Source organism: Drosophila melanogaster, chromosome 3R (assembly GCF_000001215.4).
Source record: "Drosophila melanogaster chromosome 3R".
Taxonomy (NCBI): domain Eukaryota; kingdom Metazoa; phylum Arthropoda; class Insecta; order Diptera; family Drosophilidae; genus Drosophila; species Drosophila melanogaster.
Genome location: NT_033777.3, coordinates 13,172,284 through 13,198,431, shown reverse-complemented (window position 1 = coordinate 13,198,431; position 26,148 = coordinate 13,172,284). Strand labels below are relative to the sequence as shown.

At 41.5% G+C, this 26,148-nt stretch overlaps 4 protein-coding genes across 4 annotated transcripts; 1 reads left to right on the top strand and 3 right to left on the bottom strand.

Annotated features, from left to right (window-relative positions):
- Window positions 1-5,922: 5,922 nt before the first annotated feature.
- On the bottom strand, window positions 5,923-6,833 carry CG8141 (uncharacterized protein). Its single transcript, NM_169496.3, has 2 exons — window positions 6,629-6,833; window positions 5,923-6,579 (listed from the first exon to the last, which is right to left on the bottom strand). Exons 1-2 carry the CDS (start codon window positions 6,729-6,731, stop codon window positions 5,963-5,965), a joined length of 720 nt encoding a protein of 239 aa, NP_731776.1. The 5' UTR covers window positions 6,732-6,833; the 3' UTR covers window positions 5,923-5,962.
- A 2,030-nt stretch (window positions 6,834-8,863) lies between these two features.
- Window positions 8,864-9,913, bottom strand: CG14380 (uncharacterized protein). Its single transcript, NM_142005.3, has 3 exons — window positions 9,792-9,913; window positions 9,546-9,725; window positions 8,864-9,481 (listed from the first exon to the last, which is right to left on the bottom strand). The coding sequence occupies exons 1-3, from the start codon at window positions 9,840-9,842 to the stop codon at window positions 9,206-9,208; spliced, it is 507 nt and encodes a 168-aa protein (NP_650262.2). The 5' UTR covers window positions 9,843-9,913; the 3' UTR covers window positions 8,864-9,205.
- Window positions 9,914-11,935: 2,022 nt separating this feature from the next.
- CG8508 (uncharacterized protein) lies at window positions 11,936-12,906 on the top strand. The gene has a single exon (NM_142004.4). It carries the CDS (start codon window positions 11,964-11,966, stop codon window positions 12,765-12,767), a length of 804 nt encoding a protein of 267 aa, NP_650261.1. The 5' UTR covers window positions 11,936-11,963; the 3' UTR covers window positions 12,768-12,906.
- Window positions 12,907-16,277: 3,371 nt separating this feature from the next.
- CG8138 (uncharacterized protein) lies at window positions 16,278-17,128 on the bottom strand. Its single transcript, NM_142003.2, has 2 exons — window positions 16,781-17,128; window positions 16,278-16,724 (listed from the first exon to the last, which is right to left on the bottom strand). Exons 1-2 carry the CDS (start codon window positions 17,084-17,086, stop codon window positions 16,329-16,331), a joined length of 702 nt encoding a protein of 233 aa, NP_650260.1. The 5' UTR covers window positions 17,087-17,128; the 3' UTR covers window positions 16,278-16,328.
- Between the last annotated feature and the right edge of the window lie 9,020 nt (window positions 17,129-26,148).

Genomic DNA, 26,148 nt, shown 5'->3' with positions numbered 1-26,148 from the left:
CTTGTAGTGCATAATGCAGTGTAGTATTTTTTTACTATGAGCTCCACAGATTGGTCGTAAGTACTTAAGTGTAGATGCTTCAGCATTTTGCCCGAAACTTCAGCCAGCATATTAATGTTTTCAAGTACCTCATAAGCTATGGTATTATAACCAGAGTGTGCTGTTAATTAAATGTTCACGATATGGGGAATGGCTGTAACGGTGTTCTTAGAAATATAAAATTATTTCTGTTAAAGAATGTGTTATTTAACGGTGCTTATCGTATGACCATACCTAATTTTCGTTAATATCAAAACATTTTAAGTATGTGGGCAAGGTTTCTATAATAGCATGGCAAGTGAAGTTTTGACTCGGATCTGTTTAGTTTTATGACGCAACCACACATAATGGAAAATATAAATGGTGATTTCACAGTGCAAAAGTTGCGGCTCTTTACTCTATGTTGACCATTGAAATTATGGATTATATCACTCCTGAGAAGCACACGCATAACTGGCCAACAAATCGTGGCCAAAAATAACAAGGCACCACAATTTACGTACTCGCAAACTAGGAAAACAAATGAAAGCGGAGGTCAGGAGCCAAACGTGAGCACACTCACGCACACAGATACACAACCAGTCACGCTGGAAAAGCAACAGGAACTTTTGCGAAACTTGTAAGTTTGTTTGCCCACTGACTGCCACGGTTGTTTGTCTTCTTGGATGGGTTAAAGCGGCATGGGCTAAGGCTGAAAGTGGCCCTCACAATGGTGCCTGAATCCCCCCGAACCCGAAGCACCTGGCTGAGTTGCTTAATTGTGGCCAGGACTTTGGTGGGCCACTAGTATCGTTGGACATTGGCTGTAGGCTCGTGGGGTTTTGTCACCGGCTTTGCAGTCTGCTCGCTGACATTTTAGTGGCCGTTCATATGTTAATATGTGGGGCAATAGGCTAAAAGGTGGGACTGTGTGCCTCTAATTAAAAGCCACACATATGGGGCCAAAACTGAGACTTGGTCTAGGGATTGTGGCCCACAGTTTAACACTGTCACGCATGGCTCCGTGCCGAAATGGTTTTGGCCAAAAGGTTAAGGCCAGGCCTAATCACTGAGATGGGTCGCCATGTACGCACGCCCGCCCAAGAGTCACAATTAGACTAATGAAAGCGGCATCAGACTGCGTAATTTTGTGGCTAATTTTCATTTGGATCGCCTTCGCCTTCGGCGGGCTTGTTTGTGTTAAGCCTGCATTTGGCTTTTGCCCATTAAAATAAATTATAATCCAATTTATCCGTAAAAACGGGCTAACAGCCTTACACAATTACGCGTAGATTTATAACATTTCAGCAAGTCGCGACGTCCTTGTCTCCAGGGATCCAGATCCAGTATTCATTTGCTTAAAATGAGAAACGAATAAAGAATAATGAAAAGCGTTCGGATTTCGATGGGATGCCGCAGACAGACTGTCTGGATTTTCCTTTTTTTTTCGCAAGCTCTCTTTTTGTCTGCTTGCTAAAACAATTTTCCCTTTCTCATTGAAATCGACAGGGCCGCAGCGATGTCGAGAACGTTTTGATGGATTAAAAGTTAAATGCCCGCACCCCGCGGGGATTTCACATTTTCCAGTCACTGGCTGTTCAATTGCAGAGGCAAAAAAATTGAAAGTTTCGCTGATGATGAGTGGATATCGCCGGGCTCTCGATCCACTGATTTCTGCAATATGGCCAATAATCGGTGCTGAATTAAAAGTTGTATAAAACATCTGCGAAGCTAATTAAATAAAAACCATTTAGTATAGTAGTTTAGATAAGTCGCTAGTTTTTCGCGTTTTGCATTCATTTTCCATTCAGTAACGAAGCTAAATTAAAACCGCAGACCATAATTTACAACTGAAACTCATACACAGTGCAAATATATACCATCAACAACCACAGAAGCTTATTTCGCTTCTTTTTAAATGACATGTCAAATATTTGCATGTCATTTTTAATCGGAACCTGTGCGGGATATTGAATATGACTCTTGAATTCGTGTTTGACTCTTTGATATGCGCCAGCTGTAATTAGTGTTAATGGCAATTAAAACTGATCAAAGTTTTGGTCCAGAAAATGTTGGACTGTCTGCGCTGTGTGTAGTTTTATGGTTGGTTTTTAAAGCTCCAGCTCTGCCACGGCTGCAAAGTTCGAGCGCTGACAGCTCGACGGCAAAATGTCTCTCGGCAGCAGACACCGACTCTAAAGTGGTAAAAACTTTTGCGGTGATAAGCGTCGTCCTTTTGGGCTGGAGGAGAAGCACCAGAAGCTGGAGTTGCAGCTGGTGGTATTTCTGAGGTCCTGATGCCAATGGCTTGTGTCAGCGCATAAAAGTATGCAACAGTTTTTTTAGCTTCCGCATTATGCCCAACTTGTTACTCAAGCCACAAGGAAGTCAAGTTTGCTGCTCCTGGCTGGCCGCACTCTGTGTTTTGGCCCGTATCAGTTCTCGTCTGAATAGACACGTTATCTATACACAATATGGCGTCAAGTGAGCTCGGAACAGGCACGTTTGAATGATGCCCACCCACTAAAAGCCAACCCCTAGGAACTTGGCACAATGTCGTGCATTTCTTTTGTACTCTACTGTTCCATTTTTGTGTCTCTGCCGAAGACGTGCCATTGTGTTCACACAATATGTGGAAAAGCCATTTCCCATTTATTTCAAAAGTGCTGGAAACTTTGAGCCGCTTGAGCTTTGCCTGCAATTATCAACTGCCAAATTCACACACAGTCACTTACTCACTTATGTGTACCTATTCGAATGCAAATTAATCAACCGAAATAAATCTAAATTAGAGCTCTTGACACCAGCACAACGAACCGAGTTCAATTGAAATTTTCATTTCAACAAGTTGAATTAAGTTGGTCCTAGCGGCTACAACAATGCAATATTTTATTGCCCAAGTGAAGTTTACCTGGACAGAGAGCACAACTGGGAATGAACGCCTCTATATTTTGTAGCACATAAATTTGATTTGTTCGACAAGCCTACAAGGATAGGACTATTCAATAAACATAGCGAAAATATTGTACAAATTATTTAATAATACTTAGATTGCATAGAAATTAGAAAGATTATTACAAAGATTTTGAATATTGTATTATAGGATTAAAATCTTTTTAAAATAAATAATCTACTTGTCGTTTATCTTTTAAAAAGTCCACTCTTTGTACTTCACAGTGCACTATAAAAGCTACTGTTCGCAAACTTTGCAGCAAAGTTCAAGTTTTGCATTGCACTTTATATCATTGGACGACACGCAGATCGACATAAATAATTCATGCTTGATAAATTAAACAATATACTAAGCAGCCATTTGTTATGCATAAAGTATGCGCCATGTGCGCCAGACTGTGGCACACCCATACCAATGCACTGGATCACACATACACACAGTATTATGGAGACAAAATGGCGGAGGCTGTCGTTGCAACAAGCGACAATTGCAACGCCTGTAAGCCCGAAAGAGCGGAAACGGAAACGTGCATAGTGCATGCTATTTGCACAAATGTGCGCAGGAGCGAGGGGAATTGTCTGGACCACCACTACCACCATTATGCATTGTGTCTGTGCGGGAGTTGTTATTGTGAAGAGCATTTATTTATGACCACTTGGAAGCAAGTCTTGAGTCTTGAGCTGGCCAAGGGAAAGTGGAGTTTATACACAGGTCAATTGCGACTATCCCAACAAAAATTAAAATATAATTAAATATCGTATTCAAATATGACTGAAATACGTTGTAAAACATCCCTTTTTATACATTATTTGCTGTCCTTTATTTAAGCGCGTACTGAATGGAAAAGCATGCAGTGGTGCACACCAAAAGTTCCAACATCTGTATGTATGCAATAGTAGACAACATGGATAACGAGATTCCCCACTAACCTTGACAATTACTCATAATCACTGCTGGTTGCACTAACCTTTGCCCCAGGGGCGACTGCTGCTTGCCACAGTGCAAACACAACAGTAATTATGTAATGAATAAAAGCCACATTCACCGTTGCACCATGGCAATAGGATGGGCTGATATAAAAGCAGGGAATGGGAATGAGCATAGGGATGCGGTTCAGGATGGGGCTGGGGAGGTTCCTAAATAGTGCCTGTCAAGTGTGCGCCCCTCTTTTGAAATGTCTAGGCGGCAGATACTACAATTACGGCATTTTGTCATCTAGTATCTGTATCTAGTTCGGCATTTTTTAAATAATTTATTATTTATCCTGAAAAAGGAGCCTACAAAATATTAAAGTAACTGAGTAGATGCTAGAATAGTAGAGATACTTTTCAGTATTTGAAAGGGCACATTTATTATTTATCCTGAAAAACTAGCTTACCAAATATTTTAGTAATTGAGTAGGTACTACCACAGTGCAGATACTTTTCAGTATTTGAAAGAGCACATTTTCTTAAGCTCATTAAAATTGTTATGCATACAATAAATCTGATTTTCACATAACTAGCTAGATTTTGCTCGAAAGTTGCCAGGTTGCCAGCACTGGATGGCTTCCGTAATTATGTATACGTCATGTGTTACATGGCGGCATAATTTAAAATGAAATGTCTGCCAAAGCTCGGCAATATTTGGCCAAAAGGCGAAAGGCGAAATGCAAAAGGGAACAAAGTAGCACTCGTGACGAGCAATTTACTAGCGCTTTGTTGTTCAGCAGGCGGAAGATTTTAATGATGCCCCCAGAGGCTGCTGCCCCGGCATTTGGCATTTTGCATTTCCTGCAGCCACTGCTGATTTAAATTAATTACTGCTAAATTCGCCCTGGCGCAGATGCCGATCGCAGACGCCGCTAAAATTGGCCAACGGCAACTTGGCAGAAACTAAAGCTGGATGTTGGTAAAATCGGGGTAATCGATACACGTAACTCGGAGCTCGGAGCTTGGAGCTTGGAGCTTGGAGCTAGTGTCATAACGCCAGACGCTCCGAGAACAAGGCAAACAAAATTAATTTAATTTGTACACAGAGCTGGCTTTCGTGAGCGTGTCTGTGTGCGAGTGGCTGGGATTACGTTCCATGGAATTTAATGCAATTTAAAACGCATCAATTTTCTGTGTTGCTGCAGCGGACATTGTCATATCCTCGGAAAGGCGGAGAAAGGATTTTCCATTCTCCCCACACGCACACAGATACACACACACACACACGCAAACATACGCTCACAAGCGCGCTGCTGTTGGCAAATGCCATTTAAGCTGCAATAATAAAGCTGAATCACAGGATGCATCTGCATCCGCTTCCTTTCAATGTCCGTGTCGCTTTCTCCACCTAGCTGACGCATTAACTTCTGTCACTTGCCTTTCGGTTATATATCCTTACGGATTTCTCGGCACTCACTTAATTAATGATAAATATTGCCCAGAGCCAAGCCGCTAAAGGCCGACACGCAACTCCAATTCCCCCACGGAGCTGTCATCAAGTGTCCATCCCCCACAAAAGTCGGTTAACAACTCAATTGGGCTAACCCAATTCCCCGAATATTCAGTTGACCATGGTTCATTAGCCAAAGTATTCGGTTCGTTTCTTTCCATACTCCTCAGGTGAAAAGGCTTTAAGTTCCGACTTAAAGCTGCTTAACTTTGCTTACAGTTTTGTCTGGTTTCCTAACTGCCCCAAGAATTTATTGTTTCAGCTGGCCAGGATGCCCCGGTACTTTGCGTTGTTGCACTTACTAACTTTGACTTGGCCAGAGAGTTCATAAAATATTTCTTCGATTCGTTGAAGATGCAAGAGGGTTCCAACGAAAATGTCTTGGCTGCAGAGGTTTGGGCAACAAATTATAATGAATGTTATATACGATTTAAATCATTCGATTTTATAAAATAGATACTTTCAGCATTAGCAGAAATTTATTGAGGTCCGACCAACCTCTTAAGATATTAACCAAAACGCACTCTTCTCCCATTAACCAAAAACAAAAATGTATTACAAAAACACCTCTTAGAACAGCGACAGTACGGACCATATCAGAAATATGAGCAACACGCATCCCAACTGGAACCACTTGAGAAAACTAATTTGTGCTCCGATCCAAGGGTACACCATTGGAATAAGCCTTATAGCGCAGTGAAGATCCCTCTCCCTGCGAATATCAGGGAAAGTCGCTGGGCACCCATCTACAGGATCGTTGACCGCGAACCAACAGGGAAAATCAGTATCAGAGAGATACAGTCCCGTCGGGCGAGGCACTGAGCCCGGCTGGGCCGGCACATTATTATCCTCCTGACGGGCATTGGGTCCCTCTCCATGGAAGGGCATGATGTCCTCGTACATGAGCAAATGTCGTTGACAGCATGGACATCTTGGCTGTGCTGTACCACTCAATTTGGGCCACAGGCAAGTCCAGCAAAACAAATGACCACAGATGGTGATCACACCACCACGCACATACTGGTTGCACTCATTGCACACATAGGGATCCAGATGCAAATTCCTGCGACGGTAGCGAAGTCTAGTTCCAGGCAAGAGGTCATCTTCGCCATCATTTTCCTGCTGCTGTTGCTGATTGACGTTTGCGTTGGACAAGTCTGGTATATAACCCTTTGAAATCACCTCACCTGCTCACCTTGAACATTAATAATTTTCCATTTAATTGGAATGCCTCACCTTGAAGGCCATGACTAGGATTCTCGGCAGTTTCATTCGCTGGAACTTCTTCATTTATATAGCAATGATTTGGTGGATCATTTTCTCTAGCAACTGCTTCCATTTCAAAATCTTTTTGTGATTATTGTTTTTAAAAACCCATGCTCCAAATTACATAAATATAAATTTGTGCCTGGCAAATTTGTGACAACTGAGTCAAAGCAAACGCGACTTTTTATAATATTCTTAACACAGATCTTAGGTACAATAGTAATTTTATTTCTCGATTATATGAAAAGCAAGACATTTTCAGCGACTTAAATTTGAGGGCATATTAATTAATGACTAAGTTTCACCGTAACATAGTTCATGCCAGATTTTGATTGTTTTGCAGACACTTAGTGATTTATATTAAAACCATTCCAGCATTCCGTCCAAGAATTGCAAAACAGCGAACTACACACGCCGAGCATTTGACAGTTCCGGAAAAACGGCGGAAAATCGAAATTCGTAGCATTCGCCAGATGTGTGACATATGGCGGCATAATTTATGCGAAAATTGAACCGGATAGTGAGTGGAAACTTCGCGGTCCGTTGCCGCTGCATTTAAATTCTGACAATTGTTTGCATTGTCCTGGCAGCACGTCTGCGGCATTGTTTAATCCCGATTTTTCGACATCGATGGGGACCATCGACTGCTTGTTAATTGACCCACATTTGTGAGCTGAGTACATAATTAAAAGAAAATAAAGCGCGGGACGGTCCAAATAAACCCGCCGACAGGCGTTCGCACACATAACAATGACAATAATAATAAAAGTGAAGTTTCATAGCGAAATTACACACTCGAACAGAATTAAATAAAGAACTATTACGCAGTGGTGTAAAATAACCTGTTCTTGTTCTGAATAAAAAACAAGCGGGAGTGTTGCGTGGTAAAATATAATGAAATTTAAGTTTTTAAGACCATCTATAAAATATTTTTAAAGTACTATAATTATATGGTAATGCGTAGCAAAGTATTTCCGAAGCTTGTGGACACACCGTGCGCTTTTTACTTACCCAGTGAAATAACAACTAGCGGAAAATAATGCATATTAATAGCGACTTTTTCACATATTACACAACTGCCGACATTTATCAGGCATTAATAATTACGTGTTAATACGTGAAATATGATTAAATTTTTATCAGTTTACATGAATCACTTTCGCACGTTTGCGTGCGAACAAGGACATTTTATTGGCTTCATTTGGCGACGGACCGCAGAGAAACTGACGTTTGCCCAATCGGAATTACAATCGCAATGCCAGTGGTTCTGCGTCATTTGGCATCCTATATCCCTGTCCACAAAGCGAATCCTTTAGCCTGTCCATTTGCCTGCTGTGAGTGGAGGGGCGTAATACACTGCGTATACGTAATGGGGGTGCCCCAGCGTATACGCAATAAAAAGTGGTAAAGCCGAGCGATGGCACAAGGATAACCGCCTGCGCTGGCCATTAAATGCAACAATAAATTCGGCAGTTCAACTCCAGTCAACTTCGTTGGCATGCCCGAAATTTAATTAGTTGGCATTTAACATTAAGCATTTCCACTGGCGCCGCGGCTGTCATTGGGCTTTGTTTTCGTTTTGCTTTTTATGTTATTTTTCAGTTAATTAAACGCACGCCAACATCTCGCCATTCTAAATTGTGCGCAATTAAATTTGGAATTACTTTCAACTGAGTATTCGCGTAGCTCTCGCCAGCGGCGCGGCAATAACTTAACTTGAAATTTTATTGTAAGCCCCTGCCTTGCCAACTGTCACTTTTGATGGGCAGCCATTGGAGCGTAATTAGGCTACTACAACGCTCCTAAAAACCCCTACCCAAATTACCAACCCCTTCTCACTACTTGTGCCAAAAAGCTAACTTTAACTTTTCCAGCTTGGCAAGCCTTTAAGTTCGTACCTAACTTCGTTTGTCTGATGCTCGAAAGTGCACTGTCTGCCGGCTTCATTATGCAAAATGCAATGGTACACAAGCCGATGTGAAGAGGCTGCTTGTCTCCCTTATGAGTTGCACTGTTCAGACTTATCCTGGCCAGAATGGTATTTTTTTGGGCCCTGATGGTGCCCAAGCACTCACACATACACTGCATACACTGATGGCATTTTCATAATCGAGAAAAAAAGGTACCGAAAATGTATGTAATGCCAAATTATTAAGACCCAGAATGAGTAAAAATCTTGGAAAGAAAGAAAATTTCAAACTTCAACCCTATTAACTAACATTTATTACATAGAATTACAAAAATATATTGTATAATTATTCTCAAGGCAGGGCATGCCCACTGCGACTTGGATAAACAATAACAGAGATTCTCTTACACTCGTATATGTTTTTCATATCACCTGCGAAGAAAGCACACACACAGAATCGGTGTGTCATGAGTGAAAAAATAAAGGAGGTGAGCAGTTCGTGTCTGTCTGTGCCAAACGAGGTACGAGTGCAATATTTATATTATTGCAGCTACGGCGCCACATTGCAGCGACATGAAATGTTTGGCGTTGCATAAAAACCAAACTTAATGTGCACTCCCACGGGAATGAGGATGAGTTTATTGCTTTTGCGACTCGAGGTAACGCATTCTGTCCCGTTTGTGTCTTCTATGGGACTGAATGATTGTCACAATGAGTAACACCATGATCACGATCAGGATCACCACGCTGATGGCCGACATGCTCAAACTGACCGATTTGGAGGCCATTGCAAAGCTGCTAAAGAGGAAAATTAGTTCCATGGAATCTCCTAGCTTTGAAAATGAAACGCCGGTTAGGAAGTAGTAGGTAGAAGCGCAGTTAAACAGTATCATAATCAAAATCATGGCCACCAGCTGCAAAAATGGGATATTTAAATGTTCGAAATTAGACTTCACCTCCATTTGGCCGACCACCCACCACCAATCGCATGTGCAGACGGGTCCTGGAATAATTCGAGTGGTATAACCAGGTGCTCATGGCGTAAATCAGGCAAATGTAGGCAGTTCCCACGCAGACCACTTGATGGCCCAGCTGCTCATAACTGACGTGGAGGGGCAGGACGTTCCCAAACACCGACGCGTTCAGCACGGAAATGATCTGCGGAGCAGATGACTGGGGTGAGTCACAAGGTCAGATATTAGATGGCAGTCAGGTGCAACTAACCGCCGTGAGGAATAGCAATAACGATACGATTTCCTTGCGGGAGAGTAACATAATGGACGTAACTGGTAATTTAAAAATACTGCAACAGTTACTGATGTTTAACTCAAGGATTGATAAGTCATTTTCTACTACTCATTTTTAATGTGTATTATTCCAACAGGAATGATGGAGTAATTTTAGGTGCATCCGTTTGGTGAATTGCCAATCCCCTGCTGTTGTAGCTCTGTTCTCACTTCATATCCTTTCGAACAAGGTCGTGTTCCCGTCTTCCTAGATTGCCGGCCTATTTGATGAGCGCAAAATCATCGAGAACAAATTGAAATTTGCACCCATCGTGGAAGCTTATCTGCGCCACGCAGGCACTTGCAATGCCACCCATTCCACACAAATGGGAGCGGCAGGCAGCCGGCGCTAATTCATCAACAGTAAAGGCAATTTAGATACTCATCTACCGGATATCGACAGCCAGGCAGCCGGCAGAAGGCACAAGGCAGCCATGTAAGCAGATACCCTCGTCCTGTTCCGAGGACTCCAACCCATCCATTCCGGCGGCTGAGAGCAGCGCGGAGCGTTCTGCAGACAGGGTTTCATAAAATATTGATGGACGTGAAGTTGGCAGCGCATACTCGCTTCCTGTTCCGTGTCTGTCGCAGCCATAAATAATTTGCTGTAAATGCAATCGTGGGGTTACGTGGGGCATGGCATGGGCTACCCTGTGGTTCGAAGTGGGCGCTTTGGGTGCCAGTGGGTGGTGGGAGGTGGGTGGTCATCCGACGGTGGGGGCAGTGGTACGATGCTAATGGCAAGGCGCACGGTGCGAAAGTGTTTCGTATGAATTATTCGCCGGCAGCCAATTTGGAGTCACGTTTGCCAGCACAATTGAAACTGAACACCAACCATCGAACCACCGGCCATAGTGTCAATCCAGTGCTGGCGATTGCAGATAAGAATAAATAGCTATTTCAAAGGGAATCTCGAGTATATATAAAATGAAGAAAGCTTTGGTTATCTAGCTGAATGCAAGGATCGATTGTCTTATTAAAATTGATCAATAATTGTTAAAGACATAATCAGAATTTTTAGAGCAAATAAAGAAACGTGAGAATATTATAATTATTTTGTTAAAATTCAGTTTTATGGATATGGTAAATGTCTTACAAATATATTTGGCTTCTAATCTCTATACATAATATCCTTGATATTCTTAGCTAATAGCTAAGGAAAGTCTATTTCAACAGCACTGCCTTCCTGTTGTGAACCGCCTGTCGAAATGGTGTAATTTGTTATGTCTGCCACTGTAGCCGACCATGTCTATCTTCGGCCCGGGCTGCTTTTTAATAGCCATTCTCCTGCTGGCCGACTGTTGCTCGGCGGTTGTTGTGCCTTTATCGCCGGACTGCCTCCACTCCACCGTCGCCTACTCCTGCTCCTGCTCCTGAGTTCGTCCTGCGCCGGCAGGGTAATGTGTATTTAATGACGCCATCTCATGTACAATGCCCGTATCCGTTCTGCCATGATCCTGGCCTTGTCGACGGACACCGGTTGTCCTCCAGCGCCTAATGTCCAGTGACCGCAGCCATCTGCAGGATAATGCCCCGGCTCCTGGTCGACGGGTGCCAATAAAGCTGCGCCCGCTGGCAGGCATTTCAATTTCGTGCCTGCCCTGCTTTTTTCAATATTTTTAAACGGCAGCCATAAAACGTGAGCGGTAATGTGCGGACAAGGCTGTTTAATTGTACCCCTGCCCTCAGGGCAATCAGCAACTGTTTGTCTCAGATTACGATGGTAAGTCTCTCGATGTGTTTAAACAATAATTGAATTTAAGTACGTTCTCCAAACAATAGAATAGAAGCCCAGAAGAGCAATTCATATCTTGAAACCAGTGCACTGGCAAACTAGTTTGACATGTATGTTCGCCAAAAATTCTTAAATATTATATACTTAATGAGATACAATAGGGTTTTTGGTAATTTTGGGCAACCAAGACATACAGTATCTTTATAAAATCAAAAGGAAATTATGATAACTAAACTTTTATACACAGCTTCCATATCTAGTGATCTTTATTTTCTAGTCATTATCGCAATCTTATTATTATCACTCCGAATATCATCATATTTTTTTTGTGTACATTACTAATATATATTATCCCTAAATCCGTACAGGGCAACGATGAGTCTAAAGGATCTCAATCTGACCAAGGAGCAAATGATCAAGCTTCAGCAGTTGCTGGCACAGGAAATAGAGGACGAAAGCCAGCAGGAGCGGAATGAGCTATCAAACGATGATTTCATAGCCAATGCACTGGATAAAGTGCAAGTTTATGTGGAGGCTGGTAAGCCAGAGGCTTTTGTCCAGCTCAAAGAACCGCTATTATACAAATTTAAGATTACCTCAAATGGAGTAGCTACTGGATCTTCGGAATCGGATAAGTTTCAACGCGCAGACGCCAAGGAAATTGCTCGCTGGAAATCTGACCATGTAATAAATTTGGATTGCATTTCAGACGAGGACTACGAGCAGTTAAGCCAAATTCAAACCGATGAAAGTACTGGAGAAACCTACATGCTCGTGCCCATTGATATAAACATACTCATTGACGATACCGAAATAACTCCTGATACTTCCACAAAGCGTATCACCGAAAATGACGCCTACAATGCGACGGGAGCGGGACACACCATCTATATGCATCCCGAACAAGAGGGGCATCAGACTGGTTTAGATAGAAATCCTCAAGCTAAACACGCTTGCCCGGCTCCGCCAGAAGAGCAGACCAACTACGACTACCACATGCACACTTTCGAGGTGCCCAAGCTGAGTTTTCCCTTTGAACTCAAGTTTGGTATTGATACTGATCGATTGGTGGGTGGCAATGTGGATAAATCGGCTGAGGACTCGGGAAAATCAGATCACGACGACGATCTGGGGGTAGCTACCGAGCTTCAGGACGTCCTAGAGGATTTAGAGGTATAAAGATCATCTTGCTTTTTAACGCCATCAAGGAAATCATTTAGAACAACAAAATTTGTAACTAGCTTTCCAAGTTAGGTGCCTCTCGTTAACTAAATCTTTGTCTTAAATTATAAATATTTTATGAAATTATGTACAAGCTAAAATAATGCTACAGTATTTACAACTTTTTTTCGTGTAAGCATTCCCATTTCCTAAACGTAAGTAATGTGATTTAATTTAGTAGACCCAATCTAACCGATTCAATAAGCGTTCGAATTGCTGTTGCAGTAATAATAATGCTCTTAAAAGGGGTTGGTAAGTAGCCTACATGTTCAAATGCTTAACTAAATGGCACTTCCTCTCAAACAATTGCACCTAATTGCAGACACTTGACCTAAGCTGCATAACAATGACCGTCCACCCAATTAACCCCCCGATATCGGACTTATATATATATATATACATATCGACCAGCCCGCAATGCAATCTCATCCCCTGTTCAATACAATTTCCATTCAGCTTGCAGCACGGCAAAGAGAATATGATAAGAAGCAATGGAAAATTTGCATAAAGCTTTTAGCCTAACGACGCGACATTTGTTTTTTATGTGATTCATGGACCACCCTCACTTTATGTTCATTTTTTTCCATTTTCATCGCAGAATGCAACAACTACCAACTTCCGCACAATTATTCAGCAATTTTAAGCACAACAATCGGACGGCAGAAGGGGTCGAGCTGGGATCTGGCGGAGATCTGGTTGCATGCCTGATTGCCTGGGGGCCAAAAAGCTAGGTCCTTCGATTCCGACATCGACTTGGTCGCTTAAGCAGATTGAAACAATCTCCGGGCTGGGTAAGAGCTTATAGCCCTCATGGACAAAGGGGGGAGGAGGGTTTTCTTTGGCTTTTAACTTTCGCCGGGACTGCCATTATTATTATTCTCCGGCGTCTGCCTGCAACTGTCAGTTGGGTAATTTATAATGAAGTTTCCTTATTGACAGTGGCAGCTTCCCTTCGAATTCCTGGCTCCCGATTCACGATTCGCACTTCCGCTGCAGCGATTCTCCTGCAGTTGGGCATAAATTATGGATGCCTCTATATAATATATCGCCATAAATTGCTTGTCAAGTCGCGAGTCGACAGGCGAGCTAACTAAGATGCCGATGCCGATGCCGATGCCGGCAAACAAATAACAATCAAAATCACTTTTCGACCCCAAGTCGATTTATTTATATGGGACGAAATCTCGGTACTGAGGCCTTAATCGCTGAGGCCAGCCGCATCATGAGATCGTCAATCGTTTTGATTTATTGCTATTTTATTTGCGCATATCCTTATTTGCCTTGGCCGCAAACTTCGAACCCCAATCAAGGCCGAGACTATTTTATTGTTCGATAGCTTATCAGGCAAAGGCAAACAGACTGAGCGCCTTGGAGGCCGGCAAATATCATAATTTTCGCAGGACACGCTGCCCTGTGTTTGTGTTTGTGCTGGTTTCGTCCTGTCACAATGCCGTGCAAGGCATAAATCTGAATTAAATACCATTTTGAGCTGCTCGCAAGGAGTAGCTGGTCGGAGAAAATGTTTATATTCAGCACATTGTCACTTGTTGTGGCCTCTTTCTTGGACTCAACTCAACTCAACTCTGGGCCAGAAATTCCGCCGGGAATTGCTGCTCAGTGGCCCGGGCAAATAAATATTAATCATTGTGTAATAATTTTCTGCTGTCAGCTAAATTCAAGCAAAGTATTCATAATCCACAAGTAAGAACCGCTTTTGACAAATCGCTTTGCGGGCCACTCGCATAAATATTTATATTTATATTCCATGTAGGCCGGCAGTTAAAATGCTTTTAAAGTTGCCGAAAGTTGGGCGCCAGTTGCTGATTTGATTTTTTCAGCGATGTTTCCATTTGTTTTCTCGCCAACTTTCGGCAACTGTAAATCAGTTTGAGATCCTTTGATGTGTGTTTTGGGCTTGGGTTGCGAGAAACGAGATTGCAATAATCAAAATGTAATAAACAGAGGCTCTCACACATCCGCTTTCAACTGGTCGGGTCAAAACCAAAATGTTCTTTATGCACGGGTCCTTTGTACGTGATTGTGTGAGTGTGAGACCTTCTCATCTTGTCCTTTGTGTGTGTGGCTCTCAGCATTCGATGCACGTAACGCATTGTTTGAATTTCATGGCGACTTTATGAGTTTTGTAATCAGGTTTGTGAGCAAACAGACCCAAAAACACACACGCAGCCTAGCACTCACGTGTTAACCTGCACATAAATATTGTTTCTGGTCGTGGGCTCACCGATTCTCAGATGTGGGCGTGTTGACAAGCCGGCCGAGCAGCCAACCGCCCGTTAATGCTAATGAAACCCAAAGTTTGGGCTCGCCTATTAAGCCATTTTGTGGTCTGCAAAATCCACTTAAAACGTCTGGCGGCAACAAAATATTTTATTGCATACTCTTATGCGCAGACATTACCTGCACCTCTGCCTCAGCAATCGGTAAAAATGTTCAACAATGTGATTTATACACGCTGGAAGCACTTAAAACTAGACACACACTTTCACAATAGACTGGTCACACCCCCGGAACGCCCCTTTTGTTGTTTGCTGGCACTTTTGGAGCTCTTCCAAGGATCAGAGCTTAGTCAGCACACATGGAAAAAAAATCAGACACATTTTAAACTGTTAAACTTAAGGATATATACATAGATACAATATAATTTTAAATCGTACGTTAATCATGGTCTAATTCTGAAATGCTATTAGGCAGTTCCTTAAGCAGATTCTTTTATTGTAAAATAATGACCTCGTTATCCTTGGTTTTTTTTCTCGGTGATACTCTATTGTCTGTTTGCCAAACAAAAGCCTCTCTGCAGTTGATGACTAGAAATTAACTAAGCAGCAATAGCAGCAGCAACAATGTTGCCAAGACCGAAGCAATGGGGCTGTCTCAAAGACCGGAGGCCCCACCCCCACCACGGAAAGCAAACAAGTAGTATTTCCAACCCCTCGGCTTGCAAGTCTAGCTATCGGCTGTCCACTATGGAGCATTAAATAAATATTTGCCATGCTCTGCAGGAATTTTGAGACCCCAAGCCCAAGGAACACATCCCTGCCTGCCTGCCTGCCCGTCCGACTGGGAAAAAAATATTCTAAATATCATATCATCAGCATTTTTCGATGGAGTCTCGCCCTGGTTTCCATGGGGCCATGCGGTTTCGGGGGCTGGGATCGTCCAGTGTTTACCATTTATTTTTTGATTTGGGTATTTAAGGTGTAGATGGATGGGCCAAGGCGGGCGTGCGTGTCCAAAAGAGTGTCGCAGTGTGAGTGCGGAGGGGTGAGTATATGTGTGCGGTTGTGTAGGCAGCAGAGTGTTGACAACTTAAGTGGAATTTTGCTTGGTCGAGCGTTGCAAGCATTAGCTTTTATCAGATGACATTAATATTATCTGAAGGACAGTTATTAGTTGGGTTAGAAAGAGACGCATCCTACATTAGACAACTAAGAAATGCACTTTTTAGTCCAATATTTAAATTTATATTCATTGCTCGCCAAAACATTAGTTGAACATAATCTAAGTCTTCTTACGAACGTGGTGGTCGTACAGTATAATGAAACCATATAGATTTGACCTGATCATAGAGCGTCTAACGTTGCTGGAAAAGGGGTTCTTCTTGGTGGTAACGGGTATGTTCTTGTGATCTCCCTTGTGAGCAAACATAAGACCATGTTCCGGATGAGCTACCACCGTATAATTGTCGTTGTCATTCGCAAAAATCTTCCTGGTCTTCCAGTCGTAGAAGACTATATCACTCGGCTGGGGCTTCAGCAACTTCCGCTCCTCGAAAACCGCCTTCCAATCGACTGCATTTGGTCCCTTGAACCGGTAGTTTCGCAGACTGGCCTCAAAGTCAATGTAGCCTGACTTGGAGAACCCACTTCGTCCGCTTATTTCCAGAAAGATAATGGTCTGCAGGTTGGGATCTTCTACTATAAATGTAAAATGTAAATCTTAAAAGTTTTTACCGATATCTCCTGCTGGACATTCCCGTGCTCGCGTTCGGCCAATGCCCAAAGTGCTGGATCGGTTCCCTTGAAGTACTGACTGTAGTATATCTGGGCAGAAACCGTTGGATTCAGGAGCTGTTCCACCTGCTTTTTCACGTTTAAGAACTCATCCTCCTCGTAGAAAGTGCGGTGTTCCCGATAGCCGAGTTTTGTGAGAGTAATGACCGTTTTGTGGAAAGGTAAGTACCGAAAGTCCTCGACGGTCGTAAAGGAGTGCAGATACTCCTGATAGTTGTTAAACTTGGCAATGCTGAAGTCTGTCATGATGAGCAAATATTTTAGCACCTAATCGTTTTCTACAAAAGTGTATTTTCTGTGAAAGTTAAATCTGTATCTCTGATTTAGGAACGCTGGACTGCTAGGTGTGCCACTTAGCTTAATATGGGTGCCGCAACTACCACAAATTTTGAACATCAGTTGTTCACAAGAACACAGGATACACGAAATATAGCGCCTAGAAATAATCATACTTAAAGCATTTAAGAACGACGTATGTAAAACATTAGTTACTTATGTTAAATCAAAAAATAAATGCTTTACTATATATTAAATAAGACTAGAACTACTCCTCTCGCATCGAAATTCTTTGTAATCGATTAGAATAATTTGTATTAATTATCTTGCAAATAATTCTTTTTTAGGTTTTCTATATATTTTTTCCGAAACAAAAAAAATTAGCATTTTATACTCTAGCCCATCCTTAGTTGGATTTTTGATACGATGGCTTCAGCACGTTCAGCCTAAAACCGCAAATATTAACATAGTTTAAATAATCCGTATCACGAATTCGTCGATTTTGTGGAATTTTTTAATAAATTTTGGTTAAACAACACTCTCTGTGGCGACTTTTCATTTAGCGCATTATCCAAATACCGCAATGGGCAAAAATATGTATTTATTCGTTTATTTTATTTGTCTTTCTCGTCGAGCGTGTTTAAAAGAGGGTTGGTGTCCGAAAAATTCCAGGCAGCCCAAAAACATGTTCACTTCTAAAAAACCCATGCCACTCTCAAACAGACGTCTTCAATGGTGAAAATATTAAACCCATTCTCGACATTCCCCATTTGATATATGCAGATGCCAATGCGGATTATTTGGACAGAATTCGAGGCTGGGTTCAGCAACCTGGGTTCAGCTGAACAGTCATTTGTATTTATCAAAACTTTCGTCAGTGACGTAATTTCCGGTTCGACACGCACACATAAACAATCGTGCAGCTGACATAACAAAACAAAAATGGCCGACGCGTGCTCAAAATTCGGAAGCGAAATAATTAACTTGAATGCTAATTAGTTGAATTATCAATGAGAGGCTCAGTAAATCCGCCACTAGTATTTATTGACATTAAATCGACACGAACACACATGTCCGTAATGTTAGAGGGGGCGTGGCAGTCTATGTTTATGGCCCAATGGGCTTTGTTCATGATAACCAGAATGTGTTTTAGCCGCATAAATCCTCATTCAGGCGATGGGCTTTGCTAGGCATTTAAATATATCAAGTGGCAGGACGGCCCAGATACTCACTATTATTTACATGGCCCCCATCAACAACTGCAATATCAGCAAGTTCTCCTCGGCGTGTGTAATTTAAGACCACGGTATAAATCATCAGGACACCCGCTCAGACAATTTTGTAAAACACTCCGAGTGTCCCTGCCTTTCGGTTCCTTTCCGTTCTGCTCCTTTCGTCTCCTTGGCTGACTGGGCATGTGTTGAATAAATTTATTGTTGTGCATAATGCTGCCCAAGATCGCAAGCGTAAAAAATTGCCATTATGAATATGAAGTGCATTGCGTTTAAGGATGCAAGACGACTGCTCATACGCGGCAATGGGAGAGTGTGAATGATGGCGGCGTTTAAGGGCACATTGCATCAGCAGTCGCAGTCCGTAATTATGAATATTAATTGCAGGGTAAGCGCCGAAAGTGCCAACCGCAGGATGAAGGCGTGACCCTGTAAGGCTATGCAAATGTACGCAAAACTAATGGTGCAAAAACGGAGTCTATGAATAAATCACAGAAGATTAGGTCCCAAATGATGTGAAAAGGGATAAGGCCGCAAAAGTGTCCATCTCACCAAAAAAAAAAACAGACGCACATACGCACACACACATTCAAAGCATAAGTGAACCTAAACAAATAGAACCAAAAAGTATTGGCATAGAAAAGGATACGACCGGAGGAAACATAGAGTTCATATCAGCCTAAATGCAAGTCTTCATTAAATTTGCATATGTCGATATTTTGGGGCTTGCCACATGTCCCTGCAGAAACCCAACAAGTTTCATCTGCAGAGTATTTGTGGAAAATATGCGAATGTCTGAACAGCTTACAAGATTTCATATTATGGATTGAAATCGTCAGTCCAATTAAAATTCCGATACACTTCTTCATATCCTTTACGAGACTGCCTGTAAATGGTTTTTACGAATCTAATTATTCTATAAAGTATTTTATAACAAGCCATTTCGGTTGCTCAATATAAAACCATAAATTCCAAATCGAAGGACATCAGGGCGAAGACGCATTCGTATTTCATTGAATTCGGTTTACGGGTATATTGAATTTTATTCTTCTACTTGCAGGGCTGGCTGTATTTTGTGTAATTATTTGCCATGTGCGTCGGAAAACTTTGCCATTTTTGCGAACGAGTGCACTTCAAAGTTTATGCGCCAAGTGTTACATGGCGTATACGTAATTTTTCATTTCGCAGCCAGATTCAAGGCACTCACAGAACGTCTGTATCTCCTCCCTCTGGACTGTCATGTTCTACATGGCCTTGTGCGTGTGTGTAGTTTTGAGTGCTCTTTTCCCGTGCCCTGTTGATGTTTAGTTTTTAGACAAGCCGGCAAATATATTCGAATTTTATGCAAATTTTAATTGCTTTACTTTGCGATGGAAATTTACGACCGCAGCCGTGGCAAAGAAAAAAAAAAAAACGGGAAAGAGGACTTCAGTGCGGAGGATCATCTGCATAAATATTTTAGTGGTGCTAAAATAAATAATAGCCATTCTCGGTGGTTAATTCTCGACGTTGTCGGCAATTAGCCAAGGAGTCAGTGGGGCAACCGGAAAAAAGGCCATCGTACTCAAGAGATTTTATAGCCCATCTCAGATTTTACCCGGCAAGATGAAAAGCTTTTCTCGCACAAGCTCGCCAACGGACTCCAAGGACTTGCGAAAAGTTCGAAATTAATTCGCAGAAATCACTCAAAAGGATTTTCAGCATGGTAGCAACACATGTGTCCATTCGGCTTCCTTTTCGCAGCATTTCCGGCTTTTTTATGTGTTCGCCAACCATTTTAGACAGTTGACTTGCTACTTGCTAGACAATTGACTCAGCTGAGTTTTTTATTCGATTTCCTCTGACTGACTTGAACGCTCTTTTAATGTCCATTTAATGGTTGACCATGGCATATTTATCGTTCTGAACTTGGACAGTTTGTTAATTTATTTTGGGCACAAACATTTGTTTCATCATTTATATTGTAGGTACTTCTTGGGCAATATTCACATTCTATTGTAAACAAGATTTATCATAATTCACATAACTTCTTCATCCTCTGAATTGTACAATACAAATTCTTATGAGGATATATTTATTATTGTACAAACGTGGGTAGCTTGGTTCCAGTTTAATACACATGTGGTTGTTCTATTTAATATCATTTTAATCTTTTACGACTCGCAATATTGAAATAACATATTGTATCGGGATGGTATTGAGTCCTAAGTCTGGACCTTGGGGGCGTTTCCCTGCAGTTGTTACTTTTTACGAGCATCAATTTCTGCCACATTGACATAAATGTGCATAATAACCGAAATGCTTTTTACATTTCCGCTGCAAAGGAAGTCATAAATAAGCCAAACGCTGACGGGGCAGTCAAACCCGGCGTCTTCGCTGTCCGGCATTATCCGCAAAAGGGGGCGTGTCCCCCGCCCATAGGTTTTTGTGCTGCATCTGCGTCGCCACGTTGGGCGCAAATCAAGTTATTACGGCCCATGGCTGGACTTTGCCATGACTGCGTCACATATGGCGAGCATAAATAGCACCCATCCGCCCCGTTGCCCCGTTGGCCGGCTGGCTGACTGGCTGGCTAGCTGAATGGGAAACGGGCTAACTGGCTGGCTGGCTACAAACTTTCTTTATGCGCTTTCCATGAACATTTCGTGGCAGGTTTATGTATTTAATGGACTTTGCACAACTTTCTTTTGCTTTCTTTGGCCCTTACCAACTGGCCCTTTCTTTTTGGCAACTGAAAGGGCGTCTGCATCGCAAGTTTGGAAAGGCTCGGTTTGGACGCATTACGTCCATTGGCAAAGTTTTGTGACGCCAGCATTTATAACCGCTTCAGCGTCCATTTTCATTATTAGCCGGAGAAGCACACACAATAACAGAATGCGTGGGATTTTATGTCCAATTATTTTGGTCGCCTGCGCAGCACATTCGCATTATTCGCGGCGCCACAACATCCATAAATAGCTCAATGCATTATATGCGCTGGCGGAATCAAATACTAATCAAAATTAAAAAAAAAAATAATGCCTATAGGGATGTTATGCCAACGGAAAATGATGAACTATGAGCAATCTTTTGTAACTGGTTTTATTAAGTTTTAATTTAATTTAAAAAGAAAACATTTTTGGTTCACCTTTAAGTCGACTGCTGTGAAAACCTTTCACCGTCAACCTTGGCATTTTACGCAGCTTTGGATGACCCTGAACTTTCCCCACGAAAGGAAAAGCAGATAGCCAAAAGGGTCCCTTTGTTCGCTCGGTTTGAAAACATCCTTTCAAAGAGTGCCTCGCATACGGCTCGGCTGAATTGAAAAGTTCAAAAGTTAAGCGAACAGTCGCAGGCAAATACGGTGGTCAGTTGCAAATGAATATGCCTACTAAATCGTTTATTATACTCGAATGCTTTTTGACCTGTTTGGGTATGTGAAAATCTTTTCATTCTGCGGTATTCAACATACAGTGTAAATTTTTATTCATACATATGCCAAGCCTGTAGAAGACATGGGACTTGGCAAAGAGCCGGCGCCGAATAGACGTCGTGAGCCAGCAAAAAGCCAACACATAAGATGGCACTCCCTGCGGAAAATGTCCTCGCAACATTATTAAAATGTTGTCAGGCATTCCGAACAAGTCTCTGTGCAATGGAGTTTATTTCATATTTGCAGCCAACCAGAATCACATATGTACATATAATATGTTGCATGTTGCGACAGTAAAAGTAAACGCAATATGGAAAATACAAGGCGCTTTATTGCCTTTATAAAGCTCTTACGTTTTCCTGATATGAAAGTATTTCCACTCTTTTGCATAAGGTATTATATCAGATTATCGTAAATATTTCAGTATTTTTAGATAATTTGTTTTAAAATTCATATTTCGTTGGCAGAAAGACCATATTAAGTGTACATTATGCCCGCAATTATTTGTCAACCAAGATATGACGGGATACTTAGGAATTGCTGCTGTCAGGAAGTATATAAAAAATCGAACTGAAATGGACAAAATGAAATGGTAAGTATCAACAAGCGCTGACAGCGGCGACAACGACGCTTATCGAATGCGAAATTGATGAGCTAGGCAAATGCCAGACAGGCTGGGAAGGCTCACGTCCCTCGTCCTCATCAGCATTTCCAGTTCCTGTTCCCGGTTGGCCAGCTTAGTTGTCCTGCTCATCTACCCGACCCCAGGCGTAATGAAGGCTCGGCGGACTCTGTTCGATAAATTCCCGAAATTGGTTCTGACTTAAAGTCAATAAAAGTCCACTTAAGGCTTCATTGTTGCCCGCTTTTTTGGAGGGAACTGGAGTTATCCTGCTGCTACCGCTCTGCTGTTCACAAAATTGTTTTTTAATGCGCGCACATCAATAGACAAGCCAAATAGTCCATCGCAAATTTAACTACTACCATTTTCGTGCTCGATTTTGTAGCTTCTCCAGTGTTCAGCATCAGATATTAAGCGACAGCATGAATGGTGCTGCTTTTCCGGGAGGCTTGGCTGGACCCCAAGAATGGTCCATTTGGGGGATGATGTTTTCACAGTTGGTTTCGGGGCCCTTTACCTGCCAAGGATTAACAACAGCTATGCCCAACAAGTGTCGTTATCTAGAAAACAGGGATGACAAGAGAAATAATTCCATCGTAATGAGTCACGTAGTAAAATTGTAGGGATTAATATATTTTCTAAATATTTTATAACGTTTTCAATTAAATTTCATTTTACCCCATCACATTTATTTAGTTTTGAAATAAAAGCTAAGATTTTAAAATCATTATCAATTAAATATTTTCTGTACTCGATCTTGTATCTCGCCTGCATCCCTAACCAAAACATTACCTTGCATAATCGCCTCTCATAAATGAAATCTTTTTCCGATAGCTTATGAATATAGCCCCAGTTTGTGGACAGAGATTTGGGAAGAGAAGCCTTTGCCCTGTATCTTTTTAACGAAAACAATAACTTCCGTATGCCCCTTTGCTCTTCTTTAACGGGCTAATGCGAGTTTCCCAACAAGTTTCATGTAGCGTTGAAGTTTCCCCTGGAAAACCAGGTTGCCAAGCCGGGGATGAGAAAATGGGACGCGTGTGTTGCTAATTAGAACACATTTCTTCAATTTAACCCCCCGCAAAAGTCAGCAAGTTTCGGGAAGAGCTAAAACTCCGGGCACAGGTCGCTTTAATGAAACAAAATGGGGGTTGAATACGCACTCATGATGAATATACGCGCAATTATACCTTAAGGCAATCCACTGTCATACCTTTGTTATGTCGATTCCAATGAAAACACTTGAAACTTTTCGCATGAATGATATTGTTGTTGGCTCACGGACCGCGTTGTTGTATTTGACAAATATTTATGCTAATAAAAGCGGCATCACCGTAAATATGGCCTCCCCTGAAACACTGTTGCTGCTCTTTGTGGCCAAAACTTTCCACGAAAGTTCAAACTCCTGTTGTGATCCATACAACCGAACAACCGAACAACCGAACAACCGAACAACCACTGGGGGACAACCCACTGATGCGGTCGATGATGCGAACCCAGCCACACCAGTGAGCCACCAGCAAAGTGGGACCCGTTGGAAGGATTTTATCCTTTTAGAGTTTTAATATTTAACAATTTATTATGCATTTAGACCAAGCGAAACTCTAAGAGAACATTGCCTTTAAATATGTCTATTTTTAATGCGTGTGCTCATTGTCCTATTTTCTGTAAGCATAAAATAAACAATTTAATGCGTGTTTTGCCCTATTCTGTTTTTCTTTCCCTATGCCGATGGAAACCGAACTGTTGCTCAATTAGAAGTGCCGCAACCCTCTGGCCTAACGTTCTTTCCGGCTCGACTTTATTAAATTAACGTTTCATGTTCGTTTAATGAACAAAGGAAGACGAAAATAATGATGCTCGAAAGGAGGAGGTGTGCCCCACAAGTGGGGAAAGGCATTTTGGGGCAAGTCAACGTGTCGCATACTCACCGAAATACAAAAATAAAAGACGCAAATGCGAAAAACGCCGCAAGATGTTGCCGTTGGTCGTGATGTTGCTGCTGTTGTGGCTGCTTTTTGCGTAACAAGCCACTCTAATGACAATATTGGCACTTACAACAACAATAACAACAACCTCAACAGCCACAACAAACACAACAACAATAATAATTTTTGTGGTTATTACCAAGATTACAACGGCAGAAGCAATGACAACTTTTTGTGCCCCACTCCAAGGACACCTACACTTGGAGATAATTATGTACGTTTTTGGATAGATTAAGGAAAACATTTTAAATTTATTTATTCGAAGTATTCCATAAAATTATTTTATTACATAATATTTGAATTGAATAAATATCAAACTGAATGTTGTATTTGAACCAAAAAGCGTTTTTTTAAATAAGCCAAAGACATTTTAAGTTTTAATTAAAATTTGGTTTTAATTTTTGGGCTATACTCTGTCCAAGTAAAGTAAACAAAGGGAAAAGATACATTTTCCCTGTGCACACACACAAACTGTCAGGAAAAGAAAGAGAAACATGTCGCACCCGAGGAAGTCAAACTCACACACGGGCAGACGCACCTACACATGTAAAAACATTTATAGTCTACTTAGAATTTAGCGACGTTTGCCGTGGCGAACAAGTATCAAAGGAAAGAAAAGCTGCAGAAGCCGACGACGGAATGTTTTCATTTTTAATGAAGGCACGTAAAATGCGAAAAACTCCTACGCACACACACACACACACACACACACACACACACACATGGACGGGCTTTCATAGATTTGCTTTAATTATAATTCCAGACGCGTTTATCACATCAACAACAATACAAGCGCAGACCCGCACACTTGTACTTGAATTATTATATGGCACTCGCACAGTAAGCCATTACATCTGTGTGGCCACAAAATGTTTTTTCATAAACTAACACATACAAACGCACACACGCAAGGGGCTGTTGAAAATTTAGAATGTCCTGTAGGTGGTAAAAAGGCGGAAAAACCACCCTGCCGGCATTATCCTGTTTTTTGGTATTATTTTTGGTCCTTTGTTCGGCTAAAATATTTATGCATTCGTATGACAAAAATTTTACAACAGTTGTTTTGTATACATATTATATATTTGCCCTTTTGCATGCTACTCATCCAACTTCTTGGGCTTGTGAATTCTTGATCCGGCAATTTTGCAACACAAATTATCTCTACTCTTCTGGATTATCAAAAACTTTTGCCAAATTGCAATTTTCTTAAAAGAAAACATAACAAAATAATGGTGTAGGAACATTTTGTTTATGCTTTACGTGCTGAGTTGACTTTTACCAACAAAAATTTACATTTCTAATTAGTATATGACTTTTTTTGAATGAGAATCATGCCATCGTATATCAACCAAAATCAATCCCTGAATTTGGTTCACAATATGAATCCTGATTAGGTTAGGATTAGGTTTATATGTTCTTGCAACTTTGGAATTCATCGTTTGTTTAATTTAACGGTCTTTTATTTTAATCACCTTTTAATTCTTTTATTTTTATTGTCCAAGCACCGAGTTAGGCTAATAATAGCCTACTTTACTTTAATAATTTATACAGGTTGCCACATATGCAACAAAAAGTACTAATCCAGGCATAAGTCCCATTTGATTCCAAGAGCAGCTGTGCTTTATGGTCCTATCAGTCGAATACAGCAGACCCCCATGAGGTCACATTGCTCGCTGTTTTTTGGTTTGAGAATAGATTAGTGGCGGAATGCGTAAACACAAACATATTTTCAGAAGTGATAAACACTCGACTCTCAATTGGAGAGCCCACAAACACCT